Source organism: Tetrao urogallus (assembly GCF_951394365.1).
Source record: "Tetrao urogallus genome assembly, chromosome: Z".
In the NCBI taxonomy this organism is placed as follows: Eukaryota; Metazoa; Chordata; class Aves; order Galliformes; family Phasianidae; genus Tetrao; species Tetrao urogallus.
In genome coordinates, this window is record NC_136816.1 from 3,195,269 (window position 1) to 3,213,706 (window position 18,438).

An 18,438-nucleotide genomic window follows, 5' to 3' on the forward strand; every position below is an offset into this window, starting at 1 on the left:
ATCCTATTTTTAGACTTCTTGTTTTGCACTGCTCACTCTGTATCACATGCAGAGTTTATGAGTAAACAGTGCTTCTCAAGCTTCCAGGCTATGCACTCGCCAGAGGACTAGGAGTCAGCCTAGGTTCTGTGGCAGCTGCAGGAGAGAAGAGTGTCATCCCTTACCTGGGCAAGGACTTTGTGCATGGCTCTGCTTAGCTTTTTAATAATCCATATTGTTTGGTACTTCTACAGGTGCTCTAATGAAGTTTATTGCAGTTCATTCACAGAGTGCAGACTCTAAAGGTGATAACGTCCTTACGGTCTATTGCCATCAGAAGTCACTGTTCAACACGATCAGAAAATCACCTCCCTAAATTCTCCTCAGTGAGAAATGGAGCTGAGTGAGGAGACGTGATCTTGACCCTGTATGAAAGAAACTAAAGTTAAACATCAGTGTTTTCTCATCGGTTCCAACAGCTCTGACGTTTCTGAGATTTCAGAAACATAAATATGCTGAAGTTGACCTTTAGGTACAAGTCTCATTAACTCTCCATGTCTGTCCGTCATCTAAAATAATGAAGGACATCTTTTGTGTAAATCTGTTCCTGGAAGGCTTGTGGTACCAGGTGATCTTCTGGTTACTCTATCTCTCTGCCAGCACTCCCTTAGATTTAATCTAAGGTCCCCACAGGCTGTTGCAGTCCATCTTGACTAGCATGATGCATCTTCCTGTTCCTCCTCTATTCCATTAGGGTTTTTTGAGTGGTTTCAGTCTACTGTCCAGTAATTACCCCAAAGCTGCGGTCAGGAAGCTTGTGGAGGAGTAATTTAATTTTTTCTTTTTTTGATTGAAAATGTGGCTTCTTTAGATAGTGTGGTGATTTTCTTTCTTTGGTATCATGTAGGGCTTTCGCATTTGCTTTCATTCTCTGTGCTTTGAAGGGTGCAACTGCTGCCCTTTGGCACCTCACTGGAGGCTATGAGACCTGTGGGAGTCAGCTAGCTGCTGGAGGAATGATCCTAGCAGACATGTGGATTTGTGCATCATGCCAGTAAGAAAAGTTCTGCATTGCCAAGTGCGTTTAAAATGAGATCTTAGCCATGAGAGAAGTACATGGCAAAAGGCAGTCCTTATCGTGAAAAAAATCACTCAAAATAGCACGAGAAGTGCTCACTGCTGAAGTTTTATTTACCCTAGTCTGCACAGCAAATATGCTGCAGGTGAAGAATTGAGACCAACTTTCCCAATGCAGTGCTGTTATTTGCAAGACCATCCTTCCTGCTTAGATCATATTTTATGAGCACAGATGAATGTTGCAATTCAATTTTTTTTTCCTTACTTATTTTGAATGCACCCCTATTCTGGGCGGCTCAGAGCCTTCTAGTTTCATCTTGAAGTACATCTTAACTAGGCTCTGCAGAGAAGCTCACCTCTGCTGTCATCTCAGCCATAGCCTTTCCACTCTGCTTTTGTCCCATTCACCAAACTAAAAATAAATTCAGTGAATAAGTGGGAAAATACAGTTCCTTCTGGCTGTGATTTCACCGCACAGTGCCATTTGGAAAATCAGCTTGCTCATTGTTCCCACTGCTTTTGTTCTGCGGGTGCATGTTCTGTCCTGCTGTGTGATGAGGTGGAATTGTTGCAGAGGACCCTTTCTCTTGCTGGGTTGTACGACAGCATTGTGTGGTATTACAAATGATGCACACAGGCATGTAGGTATTACAGGTATTACATGTATCACACAGGCATCAGGTGATTTCTCCAGGCGGCAGAGGTGTGTTGCACTGTTCAGGGTGGCTAACACGACACTCTGAGCACAGGTGGAAGGCAAAAAATGTCGAGCTTCTGCTGCTGCTCCTCACCCTGCGAGCATTCGCGTAGTCACTCCATGTTAGCTGGTGTCATTAAGGATAAAAGGAAGGAGAGAAGATTGAGGTTGGATGTCAGGGGGAAGTTCTTTATAGAGAGAGTGGTGAGGTGCTGGAACAGCTGCCCAGAGAGGCTGTGGATGCCCCGTCCATCCCTGGAGGTGTTCAAGGCCAGGTTGGATGGGGCCCTGGGCAGCCTGTGAAATGTGGAGGTTGGTGGCATGGCATGTGGAAAAGGAGTTGGAGCTTCATCATCCTTAAGGTCCCTTCCAACCCTGGCCATTCTGTGATTCTGTGAAGATACTAAAGGCCACATTCGAGATAGTAGCTGCTGTAGAAATGCAGTTAAGGCTTTGGAAGCAGTTGATTTAAGTTAGATGTGACTGTCGTGGTTAGCAGGGCCCTGTCTGTCAGCCAGTTGCTGCAATCACAGTCAAGGCTGTTCCTTGCCAAAGGATTTTTTGGCCCCCTGTGCTTGCTTTCTCATACCCTGCTGGCGAGCTGTAACAAGTAAAACTCCACCCTTTCTAGAAACCAGGGAGATTGAAATGCATAACCAGCAACTGCTGGCAAGGGAAGTGAGAGTTTCTGTTGAGGTGCTGCTGCTTTTCCAGACGGCGGCTGGTGTGCTTGCTCCGAAAGGGGCGGAATCTCCTGAGCAGCTGAGCCCTGATTTGCTGAATTCGCAGACTTTTCCCCTTAAAATCCCAACCCTCCTCTTTTTTTTCTCTCTTTCTTCCTTTCCCCCTTTTTTTTTTTCTCCATTTTTCAAGAAGTTGGCTTGCAGCTCCACAGGGCGCAACCTCAGCATCTGGTGCCCATTTCGCCATGAGCCTGGAGGCGGACGAGTCCCGGGAAGGTAGGGAAGCGGCCCTGCCAGCTTCTGGGTGCACAGGGGACAGGGAGAAGTGAGCAGCAGCCCTGCCTGCACAGAAAGGCAGCGTACAGAGAGCCCGGGATGTCTGCCTGCCCTGGCAATGGCCTGGTGTGTGCAGCGCTGCTGGGTGGCAGAAGCAGCGCTTCTGAGGCCAGAGAGTATTGAAAGAGGAAGGTTTCACTTTGGAAGTGCTGTATCTTTGGACAAAAGAAGAAGTGGTGCGTGGGGGAAGCGAAAGGTCGTCGTTTTGGGAATAGATGGTTCTCGCTTCCCTGCCAGGCTGTGAGCAGCGCAGGGCCGAGAGCTGCGTGTGGTGTTGGCTGGGAGGAGGGGGCTTCCTCCGAGCTCCTGTCCACAGAGGCTGCTGGTTCCGGAGGGGAGCAGGGCTGGGTGTGTGTTTCCGAGGGCACAGCTCAAGCCACAGTGTTTGGTGACTGTGAGCAGTCCTTGCAGAGGCTCAGGCTGATAGGGATCCAGTGTGGCTCAGCGGGCAGCAGGTAATCCAAGCGCTTTGCATTTGGTGGAAACAAGAACTTGAGAATTTCAGCTGGCCTTCCCCTCGCATTCTTACAACTTCCTCTGCTTCAAGATAAACATTATTAGGGACCTCTGCCTGCTTGCTTGCATGAAAGTGTGTTTTCTTGCTGTCGGTTTGGACTGGGTCAAACTAAGTGGTAATAATGTAGTAGAACCCAGTTAATAACAGAGGATTACAAAGATGTCCAGTTTTCTTATTTAATTCTCCAATTTTCTCATTGAATGAATGGGTGAGCTCAAAGGCAACATTTTGGAACAGCAAAAAAGTATTCGTCTGTAGAAGCTGCTTGAAAAGGGAATGTGTAAGAAAGAATGTGTCTGTGTGAACGTTCCCCTTTGGTATTACAGGAGATCAGCAAGTGTGCCACAGCAGGACCAATCCTCTGCTTTACTTCCAGGAACCTTCAAACGATTCTACCAAATCGGCTATACTTGAAATGTAAATTTTCCTCTTTAAAGAAAGCTTTTACCTTCCCAGATGACTCAGAATCTGAAAATGCGCTGAAAAGATTTGTGTCTTTCTGTGCCTATTATTTTGTTTGCTGTGGTACAGATTGAGATGACAGGATCTCCGTGCTGGGAAGAAAGGATTTAGAGCAAGTGGCTGAGATGGGAGAGGAGGAATAACTTCTTGGTTAGCTACTTTCAGCTGGGAAAATACTTGGGGTTTTCTGCACTGTGATTTTAATAGGCTGGAGTTGAATGTAAAAACATAAATAAATGTTATGGAAAGATGAGGTGAAGATACCGGGGAGAAGGGTTTTCAGTCAGTCAGTAAATGCATTCCTGGTAACTCATTCCCATCTCTAAAGGAATAATTGAGAAGCATGAGAAAAGAAGGTTTGGGGCATAGTGGATAATTCCAGTGGATAAAACTAGAACTAACAGGTGAATTTGTAGTGATAAAGTTCTCATACTGCTTTTGCCTCGTGAGGTTGAACATGATGTGAAAGATAACACTGATCACAACACTGAAAAATACAGTCTGTGTGGTGGTTTAGTGCGTGCAGCATGAAATAGACTTTCAGAATTCTTCAGTTGTCTCTACCTCATTAAGAGTAGAGCTTGTGCTTTTTTTTTAAACTGTGACAGTGGGTGGTTGATAGTTCATGTGGGTGCAAAACTGAAGGTCTTTTTAAAGAGAAGTCCTGATTTGCCCATGAATTGCAAGGCCTTGCCAGGGGATTAATAGGTAAAGTTCTGTAACTACAGCAAGGGATGCAGGCTGTGTTCAGGTGATTGTAAAGTATGTGTTTTGCCATATTCTGTAAATTTCAAGGCCAGAGCTAGCAGTGAAAGTGCTGTATTTTGTCTGCTACGCACTAGAGAGTAAAAGGAGAAGAAAAGTTCAGGGAGAATGTTATTTTAATGTTTGCGAGCAAAAGCAGGAGGAACCATCTGGACACTGGCAGATGCGTCAGAGATGTGCATCAGTCAGTTGACGATTTTTGTTGCATAGGTAAATTGCCTGCTGCAGATGACATTTAGGAGATTACTGGTGCCTTAAATATCGTGTGTGCAGTTCTGTAAATAAGAGCAACGCACATTAACAGTTTGGAATTTTGTATCATCATTTCTGTAGGTTATTACAACTTACAATCAATACCACATAAAGGTAAGAATATTTAGTCTTGAATTTAATGTTGGGAAGATAGGAATGGGAAAAAAAAAATGAAGTTTATGAAAAAAGAGAAGGAGTAATTGTCATCTGGACGCTGTAATGTGGTACCACAAACTTCCCAAGAGAACACTGCCAGAGGTGCAGATGGGTGCAGTTAAAAGCAGGAAGTTAGCACCTGAGAGAAGGAGAAATGGTGAGAAATTTGGAGTAGATATGTCAAGTACCCACTCAAGTCAAAATCATTTTAACGTAAGGTTTCTAATGTAGTTTGGAGGTGTGTACAATTAACGAAGCAAGGTACAGGAAGCCTGATAAAAGCAACTTGAGGACACAGGTAAATTTCTGTGGTTTGTAATATAGCTTCTGCAGCTACATCTTCATGTAGGCACTTGCCACTCCCAGTCAGAGCACTTAGAAAGAACGCTGGCTTTGTTTTCCTGACCCAGGCAGGGTAATCTTTGAGATAAGCTATCTGCAGACAGATTAGATGGAGACTTAGTGGTAGGCAGACGGTTGGATGATCTTAGAGGTCTTTTCCAACCTCGGTGATTCTACGATTCTGTGACTCCCATTGCCTCTTCTGCCGGTATTTTTCTACTGTGCATGACGTATGGGGTCTACACTGAGCAGCTGTCTCCTGCAGAGCACTTGGCATGTCTTCATATTCCACATACCATTCCCTGTGCAGTGCAGGCCAGTGGGTGAGCGAGGTGGTGATGTGAATAGAGGCTGGGGCACAAGCACTAGCTGTGGGTGGAAGGCTGCCTTAGGGAACCACTGAAACTCTGAACAGGTTAATCATTTAGCTGCAGTCGCTGGGCTGAATGCTAGGTTGCCTTGAGAAAGATAATTAGGATAATTATGCTTACGCAATCAAACCTTTTAATCCATAGTGAACTGCAGGCCTTAAGTGTTTTAATTGTGAATAAGGTGCCATTCCTTGAAGAGAGGGCATCAGCAGGGAGAAGCAAAGACAGGCTGCGGGGAGCTTTTGGAGGTCATCTGGCACGATCTCCCACTCAAAGCAGAGACAGCTTTGAAGCCAGATCCAAACTTGAAGTTAGCTGAAGCTGTGTAGGCTATTTGTGTGCAGTCAGGCTATTGGCATCTTCAGGAGTGTGGCTCCCACAGCTTCTTTAGCTCCAATATTGACTGCTCCCTCTGTGAAGAATTTATTCCTGACATCAAGTGAAGATTTCTTCTGCTGCAATGTATCTGTTGCCCCTTGCACTTCTGTGCATCTCCAAGAGGAACCTGGCTGCACGTTCCCCATAACCCCTCAGTAACAAGATGGATCTAGTAGTCAGCTGTCCTGTTAGCTTCTTCAGGCTGAGCAAGCCCGACACAGTTCCCTGATCATGCCTCCTTGGATAGGTTTCAGTGTGTCAGTTCCTCTAGCAGAGAAGCTAGGCAGGAGAAAACCGGACACAATATTCCACTGACAGGAGGATGGCATTCTGTTTTAAAATTCTTTTTTTTTTTTTCTTTTTTTTTCAATTTCCAGGAGTTCACCTGCATTCAGAAAAGCTGCAGTGCTTTGACAGTGACATTTCAAAGTTCAGGAGCTGTCTGAATAAACAGGCTCTAAGAAATATTTTTGTAATCCACGAGCCAGTGATACTGTAAGGAAGAACCCGGACAGCAATGTAGCCATTCCTACCTTCAGACTGAATTCATCCATGATTGCTTTCGTTAGTAACAATTACCATTTGGTAAAGCCTTCTATCAAACATGATGAGTTTGGTTTTAGTGTTCACTGGGTTATTTAAATATTGCTTTCTGAGAAGAGTATTGCTTTTTCTCCCTCGTTTAGAGTAGTTATAAACACATTTGGCTAATAATTAAAACAGATGAAATCTATATTCCAAGTATTTTCTCAACCTTCTGAAGTGATTTTTTTTCCAATTGTTTTATGATCTGTGGTAAGAGCCAGCCTTTCATAGAGAGGCATGAAAAAACTACTACTTTTTATGCTACTTTTTCAACAGAGCTTATATTTTCCCATGCATTACATTAAATAAAATAAGTAGAAGGTTAAAAATGACCTGACATGCTTTGTGATCCGTTTGAAATCAATGTTCATCTTTAAGGATGAAATTTTCACCTTTGTTCCTTGACTGGACGCTTACAATTCCAGTGTTTATGCAGTAGGCATACAGCCGGTTAGTAGCAACCGTTGCTGTGTGTGACTTTGTGAGAAATTTGAGTGCTTATACCGAAAGTCCTGGCGTTAATAAATCTCTCCAACCTTACAGTTAGTTTTATACGTACTGCTACTAACATTGTTTTTACTGCGGGAGGTACAAAAGTTGCTGCTTTTCAGTTTTTCTCTCGTTCTGCCCCTTTCTTTGTTGTGTGAGTTGTTTACTTTTAAAAGCATATGTGCAATTTGTATTCTGTAGACACACCTCTGTAATGACTTCTGAGCAGAAAAAATGTGTGTGATTAATGATGCACCTGTGTCTGCCAGCAGACTGGCACGGCATCAGCACAGACCTCCAACTTGCCCTCACTTGGGCACAATCTTGTTCTAGGTGATGAAGGGAGAAACTGGGAAACCTGTTTTGTATTCCACGTTGGTGACTTTGTTATCAATTTTTCTTTTCTTCATAACATTCCCTGTCTTGGTTGGGGTTTGAAGTTTGGTTTGGTTCAGTTTCTTTAGTTGGTTCTAGTGGTTGACCCTGCACGTAATAAGGGATTTGAAACTAGACAATCACTGTGGTCCCTGTTTTTCAACCCAGGCCATTCTATGATTCTATGATTCCCTGTCATAGTTGTGTTTGGGTGCTGGTTTCTAGTGCTTGACTGGCCAAAAGTGAAATGCAGAGAGCCCTGCAATGCCATGGCAGGTTTTGTTTGGAGAACTAGGAGTCTTCACAAACTGTGTTCTGCAGGTACAGTGCAGAGAGAATCAGACACACAATGTGGAAGGTTTCTTGGAAACCTTTTTCCTTACTTGTTGCTGAACTCAGGATCAGTGTTTTTTAACTATACAGTTTAGTAAAGAACAATCAGCCAGTCTTATCTGCATACCAATAGAATCTGTATTTTGTTTTGACGCTGCAATACATGAGGGCTGCTCTGAAAGTAATGCCTCCTTTTTACAATATTTGCCCATGATCTCACAAGTGGATGTTGGTGGGATGGCAGCAGGGGTTGAACCTTCCTGTTCCAGGCTGTTGCCGTGTGACAGATGGCAGCAAAGGGGAGTCTGACAGGATGGTGTCTGACATGGACATGCGGATAAAGCAAAGGGCTGTGCCTGTATTCCTTCATTAGGAAAAAAATGGTGCTCACCGACACTCATCAAAGCTTAATGGAGACCATGCCGTGGACATGAGCACACTGGGGCAGTGGATGGTGTGTTTCAGCGGTGCTGACAGTGACAGTGTGTCACCTCCACTGGTGCAGACTGTTATCAGCGTGACGTGTGGGCTCTTGCTCATCACTGGTGAAAATCATAGCTGATGCTGGTGACTGTGTTGAAAAATAGTGCTTTGTAGGTGAGACTTTCTTCTGTCAAACGGTGTCATTGTGCTCTTTGTATCTGTTGTCGCTTCCATGGAAATCAATAGGAAGCATCACTTCTGAAGCAACCTGCATAATTTATATCTCTCCCAGTGCAGAAGAGGTGCCAGTGGAATGCCATCCTGTCTGTAGGATGCAGACAGTGGAGCACAGGCCGACGCCGACAACAACAGAGGAATGGAACTAGAAATACAGGAAAAGCGCTATTATTTGCACAGTCAGTGAAAGACTCTCAGACCTTTCTCTCATTTGAACTGTCTTCTGCTGTGGCTTTCTTTACACACTATTCAAAATACTCGATGTTTGCATTTTGACTGTGAAGTTGCTGCTTGTTCTTAGCAATTATTTTCCCTGTTCCTCTCGGGCCAGGTTGTTGTCTTCTCTCTACCTTGTGGGCAGGTATCAGTGCATCGTGTTTTTTCCTACATGTGTCTTTAACTTCCTTTTTTTCTCTTCTCCTGGGTAAAACTCCTCTTCATGCATTTAGAGTACCCTTGGTCTGCCTGTCATTGTGATTTTCCTCTTGCATTCAGCTCTATATCCTGTGCCTACAGCTAAGGTTTTGTTTTGCTAATGAGACATTCTCATTGTTGGCATGGTTTGAAAAGCAGCTGGATATCTCTTGTTTATCTGCGCGCCATTTGCTTGTTTTGAAGGAATGACCTCGACTGTGCTTTATTTCACATGGAAAGATTTGTGCACTATTGCTATTAAGTGTAGATATGGAGGAACTCAATGTAGCCCTAAAAAGGCCGAAAGCTGAAATCTAATCCCTCAGCACCTGTCGGTACATTCCAGCAGGGATGGCACGTGGTGGCGAAGGAGTGAAAGGGCTCTGCTCTCTGTGACTGCTGAGTTCTTGTTCTCCGTTTCATATCCAGTAAGGTTTAAAATATGCCTCTGTAGCAGTCATCAGAGGTTAATACAATTTTTTTCTTACTAAAGCAAAACTATTCATAGAATCATAGAATGGTTTGGTTTGGAAGGGACCTTTAAGATCGCCCAGTTCCAACCCCCTGCTATAGACAGGAACACCTCCCTTGAGAGCAGGTTGCTCACAGCCCCATCCAGCCTGGCCTTGAGTGCTTCCAGGGAAAGGGGGCATCCACAGCATCTCTTGTTCTAGTGTCTGACCTATGAATTAAAGTACATACAGAGACTAGGAGGGAAAAAAAAAAGTTTCAAGAAGGCTTTTTGAATTTCTGCATCAGCTTCAGAATGTGTCGTGTGCAGCACAGGGTGGCTCTGGGAAGCACAGGCATAACCGGAATAACTTGCTGGCACAGACTGCTCTCGTGGGACTGCAGTACTGCACATACGTTTTTGTTGGTAATAGCATCTTTCCTGCAGCACTGCTTGACTTTAACCTGCAGGTTCTTTGTTATTTTGGTGGTTCTTCTCACCTCCTTATTGAAAACAAACAAACAAACAAACAAAAAAAGCACCAAGAAAATTTGTTTTCTGTTTTCTGAAGTGTGTGCTTCTGCAACTGGAAAGTGGGTCTTTCCTTTTCTTCTTGTTCTGGCATTGCAGTACTCTCAAGTTATGAATTAAATTAAATAGGAAGATCATGAAGACAGAGGAAAAGGTGCTACTTTTTCTGTCCCCAGTGTCTCAACAGTTCTGGAATTTTGGAGGACCATCACTGATGGTCACACGTACTTGGAAAATATAGGGCTGTGTATCCAGCTTGGCATCTGGGGGAAGCAGTGCTCCGCCGTGGGGCATGCTGCTGCTGTTCTGTGCATGGGCTTCTTGCTTCAGCTGCAGCCTGTGCAGAGGCAAGCATGCTTGTCCACACAGGAAGCCAGACAGGAAATCACTTGCCACATTTCTCAAAACTGTGTGGTGCAGTCTTTCAAATGGTGTTTGCAGTGCTCGGTTGGTGCTGTTGCTTTTCTGCTACGTCTCTTTTCTCCTGGAAGTGTCCTGTGTTCCTCACCCAAAGTCTCCTGTGCTTTCTGGAGCTGACAGAGTATTAGTGCAGGATGTGCCCCGCCAGCCATTAAAGTGAAAGCAGTCTCATGTGACTGCGTAACAGCTCTGCAGTCAAATTCTGCACACCAGCATGCTGAGTACATAAATCAGAAATGCAACCCATGTCAGAAAGTTCAGATCCTGAACTTGCCCATGGCATTTAGCAGGGTTCACTGGAAGTCTTTGTTGGGTGGTTTTGTTATTTTTTTAAATATCTATCCTTATGACAGCAAGCTTACGACATTCAGTGACTAAGCGTTCATTGTCAATATGCATGAGATTGAGTACACAGAACCCATCTGCTGGCACCATTGCATTTACACTTTCTTGTTATCTTATGGGAAAAAAATAATTTCTGTCTTGGCTTAAAGCAGTGAAGTCATCTGATTCTATGTTGTTGTTGTTGTTTCTTTTAATATGTTTTCTTTTAAGCACAAATAAGTTGAGAAATAGGGTGTTTGGTAATAGCTATTTGCCACAATACAGAGGGAGAAATACTGCCCTCCACATCAGGAGAAAATGAGCATCGTGCTGTGACAGCCTCCTTAGTGCTTTCACACCGGGCTCCTGAGAGCTCATTAAGATGGAATTCTTCATTTTCATTAAAAGTTCACATTTACAGCATGGCTTTAAAGGGAGGGGGGGAGGGAGAGAAAAGGGGGAAGAAGTGATATATTTGGAGGAAAACACGTTTGGAATGCTCCATATGCAGTATTTCTTTGTTCATCAAATAGCTGATGTCAAGCATAAATACTGTTGTTTGCAAAAAAATTGAGCTTTGTAATGACAAAGCTCTCAGCTTTGCAGAAGACGGTCTCTAGAAAGTTGTTTGCTCCTCTGATGTCCCTGTAATCCCTAAGGTCCTGTGTTTCCCCCTTGGATCTGCTCTCCTCAGTCTGCCCTCCGGTGCAGAGGGACACCTCCACCTCACAGGGCAGCCTCCCAGAGGAGTTTCAGGGAAGTCATGAGAAAAGCAGCCCGTGAGATGCTTAAATTTAGTGAGATGACCTGCCCAGCTGCCAGCCAGGAGGGAGGTGACCTTACTGCAGCAAGGCCCATGCCATAGGTGCACCCTCAGTGCACACACAGCGAGCTGTAGGACAGCACCAAGGCCATGGCCGTCACCTCGTGCTGGGCTGCTCTCCCCCCACCCACCCGGCTCCCGGTTAGTGGTAGCAGTGCCGTGCTGCTTGCTCAGCACTGCAACTTCCTTCCAGCTCTCTGTTAGAGGAAGTCAAACCACTGAGACATATTTTTGCATTCTGAGGTGCCAAAGTAAAATGAAGCGCTTCGGGCGGACGAGAAAGGTGGCTGAGAAGAGTGGCTGATATGGAGAGAGGGAGGAAAGTGTGTCTACTCCGTGATCATTTCTGACTGCAAAGGGCGTGATAAAGCATGTGCTACATTTAGCAGAGGAAATAAGAGTTGTTTTTCCTCGGATAGCGCCGTCCACATTGACAATTGCAGTTCCATTTGCAGAACAAGTAAGTAATTGCTGTTCTTAAGAGGAAGCTTGTGTGCAGGAGTCCTGTGAGCGTTCTGCTTAAACTCAGCTTGACTGAAGTGTTTGGCTGCAAAAGGTGTGCTCGTTCTTTCTGGCAAAGGTGGTGAGGAAAAATGTGCTTAGGGAACAAAAGCAGCCCGCAGGTCTTTTTTTGATTGACTGAGATGCTGAAGTGTGAAACTCATGCATTCTCCCATTAAATTAGAAAACGTGTAATCACACAGGGAAGAAGCAGCTGGCTAGGGCTGTATTGCTCACCCTTTAATAAAGGAGTTGCAGTTATCAAATACTTTCAGTTAAGGTTGGAGAAGAAGTAGGAGTTTGTGTCTGCTTGGCCTGGAGGACAGCCTCCTTTCCCTTCCTGGGTGGAGCCCACCCGATTGCCCAAGCGCAAACAGTCAAAAAGAAACTATTTTAGAATTCAAGGATTCTCTGTTTGGCGTCTGCAGAGTTTGTTTTCATTAGAAGAAGAGAAGAAAAACAAAAAAAGAAAGCGTTTTCAGACCCTGTGTTTACAAAGTAAACTTTAGGTATGTGAAATACATGTGAACGGCTGAAGCTGCGCCTGCTGGGGCTGCAGGAAGGCAGTGGTCTGTCCCTGAGCTGCTACAGGAGGTGCAAATAAGCGTAGATTTGATAGTTTTGAAGGTTGAAATGCGTTCTGAGATCTACTGAAATGTTCACAAAAGGATTTCTTAATGAGGTGGCATTACAAAGTGTGGTGGGAAACCATTAACCCATCCTTTGTGGCTGTTTCCCCAGTCAGCATAAGACTCGGATGAGCTTATGTGTACGTACTGCATGCACTTACTGCTCTGAAAACCAGCAGCCTCGGACTGCACTCAAAGAATCCCCATACTGACCAGGATTTTTGTTTACATGACGTGTGTTACATAAAACATATGTGGGATCTGAAATGCACTGATTACATGAAATGTGAAGGAGGGAGATGTACAGTAGTAGACACAGGGAATTAGCATTTCTAATGGAAAAGCACTGGGAATTGTCGTTACTCGTGGTTTCTTATTCCCATTAGTGTCCAGTCATAGCTGCTTCCCTGCAAAATACAGGCAGGAATTTGCCAAAAACAAGACTGAAAATCAGATAAAAGTTACAGATCATCTAATCGCATAGGGTAGGTTTATTGTCCTAATCAGATACTCCATCAATCCGTTTAGAGAAAATACTTTTGAGCAAGTTCTTTTTTTTTTTTTTCATCAGTTTTCTCAATCCTGTAACAATCTAAAAGAGCATAAACCTAAAACAACAGAATACTAGGTAAGTTTTCATTATTTCTGCTGTAATTACTGAGAATTAAGATGAATGGGCAGACATGGAAATACTCCTCAAATAGCACGTGTGTGATGAGGTATTGACTGCATATTTATCTGTTTTTTTCCTTCCAGTGGCCACGGATGTCTTCAATTCAAAAAGCTTGGCCATTCAGGCCCAGAAGAAGATCCTTGGGAAAATGGTATCCAAGTCAATAGCAACTACTTTGATAGATGATACCAGCAGCGATGTTTTAGATGAGCTCTACAGGGTGACGAAGGAGTACACGCAAAATAAGAAAGAAGCTGAGAAGATCATTAAAAATCTCATCAAAATAGTCCTCAAATTGGCAATTCTCTACAGGAACAATCAGTTTAATCAAGATGAAATTGCACTGATGGAGAAATTCAAGAAGAAAGTTCATCAGCTGGCGAAGACGGTGGTCAGTTTCCATCAGGTGGATTATACCTTTGACAGGAATTTCTTGTCCAAACTGTTGAATGACTGTAGAGAGCTGCTTCATCAGATCATTCAGCGTCACCTGACTGCGAAGTCGCACGGGCGTGTCAACAACGTGTTCGATCACTTCTCTGATTGTGAATTTCTGGCTGCCTTGTATAACCCCTTTGGACCTTATAAACTTCATTTGCAGAAACTCTGTGATGGTGTCAACAGAATGCTAGATGAGGGGAACATATAAGCCCTTGTGCTAAAGTTGACTGCCCGTGTGTTATCTGTAGATGGAACACTGTTGATTTATGAAGGAATAAGGGAGCATGAAAATGGGGATTTTTTCTTTTATATTGTGACAGATATTTCAAATTAATCTTTGTTAAACTGATTACTTCTTATGAGCTATCTATTGCTATTTGCAGTCCATCTGGAAGAAAGATGGCACATTAACTTCCTTTACTGTGCTTTGCCTGTGGGAACAGCTGGATAAAGAGAATAGAATAGAATAGAATAGAATAGAATAGAATAGAAAGGTCCAAATAGACAACAGGTCTTGCAAGACAGATACAGAAAACAAACTAGCTTGCTGTCAGACAATCCAGATATTTACATACATATTTATAAACCATCTGAGTCCAGTAATGCTGGTAACATGGTGTTGTGGTACACTATAATTTCTTCAACTTATTTGTAACATTTATATCTGATTCAGTTGTATTCTTTAATGCAGTCTGCACAGATCACAGCTTCCTAGTTTGCTCTTGCAAAATATTCAGTTTTGCATAACACCAGTGATGCTGTCACAGCGTCTGAACTGGTTGGTGTATCTGCAGCTCAGTAATGTCTGAAAGGCAATCAGGTGATTCCTGCAGATGTACCCAGATGCTTTGTTTCCTTTGATTGTTTCAGGAACAATAAGCTACAGTGAAGTACCCTGAGTGGGGGAAACTATGCGCTAGACAAAACCTGCAGTACAGGCATGTGAAACTGTAAGGTGAAACACAGTGATTTACTTTTGCAATTCCTTAAGATTGTTAGAATCCTGCTAGTGTGGCATAATTCTTTCAGCAAAGGTGTAGGTCAGCTTATTTTATGCATTGGGCTTATGTACATTCACAAATCTTAATGATCTGAAAAATAAATTCCAAGCCAGTTTGCTTTGTTTACTGTGTATGTAGAAACAAATCATTTTGGGGTTGGATGCTCTTGAACTACTGGAGGAGTGACATCTTGAATCAATTTCTACTCTCACCTCCCCTCCTACCTTTCATTCTTCCTCTTCCTCCCTCATCTTCTCCCTGCCTGGCCCTTGGGGTAAATAAATGTGACTTTCTGTACACTGTAATGTACTTAAAAGTATGAAGTTAATACATTTCAAACACCTGAAGACTTTTGTTAGGAAGCATATAAAGAATTTGCATTTTATTTAATTGCCAGTTTTTTGCTGTTTGCTGTGTCTTTTTGTTTTAATGAGTAAACCAAAGAATATTTGCACTCTGAACTTTTCATGGTGTTTTTTTTTTCCCTCCTGTTGCAATTTGAATTACAAAGAAAGTACTCGAAGTGTGCAGGCAACCAGAACATTGCAGTTTCTGACATATTGCTTCAGCATCACTTGTCAATTTTCAGAATGCAGAGTTAACTTTGAATCCTATCCACTCAGTCACTAGGCTTTGAATATCCCCAGAAAGGCACTAGAGATTTGCCAGAGAAATGTGCGTTCAAAACACAAACTCCTTCTGTACAAGTCATTAGAATACAAGAGGGAGAGCTGATTAATATACCGCACTGCTTGGCTAGAGTAACGTGGAAATGATGTAAGAATGGTGCCTCAAATTTTGAGAAGAGTTAGATTACTTGTGTGACATCTGAATGAGTGTCAGTTAAGGTCTGTCCCTCTTGTTTTACTGAAGTAGTAAACACATTGCATGTTAGCCTACCAGAAGTCCTACCCCAGTAGGGCTACAACATCGTAAGGAAATATGATACTGGATTTCCAAAGACTTGCTTTCATAAATAGCATGGCATAGCACTTAAGCTGATCTGTTTTGCAGTCCTTTTATTTTTCCTGCAGTATAAATAAATAATGACTTTAAGTATCAAAACTCAGAGATAACTTGATAGCAGTTTTCCTAGTCACACACTTGATGTCCTTGCATCAGCCCTCTAGCACTGATTTGGTACATTCCACATCTGGCTGGGCTTAAAAAATGAAGAGCTTCCAGTAGTGCTGTTTGATTATAGATAGAATAATGTCATTATTGTGTGCAGTAAAATTGATCCATCACTTCTCATAGTGATTTGCCAAGAATCATCGAACTGTTGTCACTTCAGCCACACAGATTAAAAAGAGACGGGATGGTTACTGTGCCCATTTTATGTGTGTCATCTTAACAGTGATTCATGAGAACTTCTGATTGTCCCTTTACCATGTTTGTAAAGCACGTGTGTGGATGCAGAAGATACGATTAGGCATGATAAGGGAATTACTGTCTGGAGATTTTTCTCCATTTGGAAAGTACAGAAGTTATCAGCAGGAGTCTGGAAGCTTTTGGGAAGTGTTTGTGTTTAGGAAAATGACAAATCGTGTCTCTTCTAAAATAAGATTCAGCCCCTCCCTTAAAGTCCAATAGAATAAAAAGGTGAAGAGATGGCCAATTGTTTTCTCGCATCTCCCCCTAGAAATGGATTGCACTGTCCGAAGAAAAGAGTGGTCTCATTTTAATGCCAGTTTGATGGAGCTGCTTTCCAGCACTGGTAGTTATCACTGTTCCAGTTGCAATGTGACTTGAAAGGTAAGCTGGACCCATGCGTGTAACCCCTCAAGAAACTGGAACATGTTTGTTTTCGTGGTCATATATTTGTAACTCCATCACAGTTAAAGATGACAGTGTTAGGAAAAAGAGGGAAGTCACACACTGCAGGCTTAGATGGTCACACACTGATGAACATTCATCATGCACTGACCTACTGCCATAGCTTTCCTTTGCTTTACATTGTTATTCTGACTACTAGAAAACAGGAGTACCTGCTTTTCAGCCATGTCTAATTATCTGTTCCCTCCTTGTTCATTTTGTCCCTATTATATTATGTATACATCTAAGGGGAACGTTAGATGGAAGTGATTACACACTTAATGCAAAAAGCAGGCCTAAATAGTGGTTTCCTTCTCAAAGTAATTTGAAAATCTGTAAGAGCAATCTAACTCTCAATTTAGCATTTGGTGCTGTTTTTTATATAATTCGTGCTTTCACCATTACCCACTATTTCTGGTGAGTTTGGAAAATACAGGGAATGAAATACGTCTTCTAACAGCCCGTAATTTTCTGCTTGCTCTCACTGCACCCCAGTTTCTCGAGAAGTGTCTCTTCTGGCATTTACTCCTGTTAAGGAGCAAACTGAAAAGAGGCAGCTCGTACCTTCGAGGTGTCCCACAGTTGTGCAGTACCAAGCAAAGAAGCAGACTGTAACAATTAAGAATAATAGAGCCGAGGAGTAAGTTATTTGCCCAGTTTTCCCAAGCAACCGCAATCTGTTTGCTGTTTGTTGTTCTCCCCTGTGGGAACATCATGCTGCTGTAGGTGGAGGACAGAGGTGGAGCTTCCTACAGCTGCTGTGAGATATAAATTACCGTTACCATCACACATAAGATGTTCCACCTTCTAGGTTAAGAATCCTAGTGCTGGATTTTAAGATTGTGTTTCCTGTTGGCTTCAGGACAAAGCATTTCCCGTTTTGATTCGAATTAAATATTTGGATTTAGAAAGTGCTTTTATTTTGCACGTAAGTATAAGCTGAAATAAAGGAAAAGAAAGCAGCCCTCTATAATGTATTTTTTCCAAGATTTTTTTTTTTTTATTTTAATGGGCATTTTGTGATCTGCCAAGACATTTTTGGGCAGTTGCAATTCTGAAGGTTTTGATACATGCAAATTGTTCTGAGAGAAGACTGCTGGCTTTTCACCCACTTGTCCTCCAGTTCCTGTTGGCAGCCCCACTCACTGTAAGCACAGTAATTTAGAGCTCATTTGCAGCAGCCTTTCTTTCTGCAGTATTTTGTATCAAGTTTTTCAGAGTTTATCTTTGATTCTTCTGGCCATGCCACAGCCAGTAGTGGATGAGAAATCTTGTTACGTTTGCGCTGTGTGAAGTTTTTAAATACAGAATTATGATATTAGAAATCAGCCCATATTACAACACCAGTGCCTCTGTCCCCCAGCAAGGGAATGGCAGCAGACTTATTCTACGCATTTTGAAATAGTGCTGAAAAACTGCTTGGCCTTTCGAATTTAGTCTCCCTTCATCTGATGAATCAGTTTCTGTATCTGGGCTTGGCTCAAGTCCTGAGGAGAATGTTTCCTGGCTGTTGGTATTGCAGTGCACCACTGTTAAATTAGGTGTTCTTATGATGTGAAGAGACACAGATTCCCCAGTACAGAGGTGCTTAGTTGATGCTCTCAGTTTACTTCACTGTCTGGATTTGAGATACTGTGGCTTTCTTTGTTTGAGGGTTGTTTTTATTTTATAGAGTCAGTGTCTATATTATGTCTTATCTGCTAGACCTTCAAAGAGACTGCAGAAGTAGAGCAGACTGAGGCAGTGATTTGAGCCAGGGGAAGTGCTTTGGTCCTGGGACATGGTGTGAAATTAGCTGCTCATTTCAAGAAAGCTGGTTCTGCATCTCAAGGATCTTGATAATTCAACAACGGCAAAATGATCTCATTCTTGGAACTAAAGGGAATCTGCCCAACTCAAAAGCTATCTGCATCAATCATAAACTGCTTGCTTCTATTTCAATGGTACAGACACTCCCA

General features: G+C 42.9%; 1 protein-coding gene across 1 annotated transcript; it reads left to right on the plus strand.

The window, feature by feature from the left end:
- Window positions 1–2,681: 2,681 nt before the first annotated feature.
- TNFAIP8 (TNF alpha induced protein 8) lies at window positions 2,682–13,872 on the plus strand (the record flags this gene model as incomplete). Its single annotated transcript, XM_079548433.1, has 2 exons — window positions 2,682–2,712; window positions 13,307–13,872. 2 exons carry the CDS (start codon window positions 2,682–2,684, stop codon window positions 13,870–13,872), a joined length of 597 nt encoding a protein of 198 aa, XP_079404559.1.
- Window positions 13,873–18,438: the final 4,566 nt, after the last annotated feature.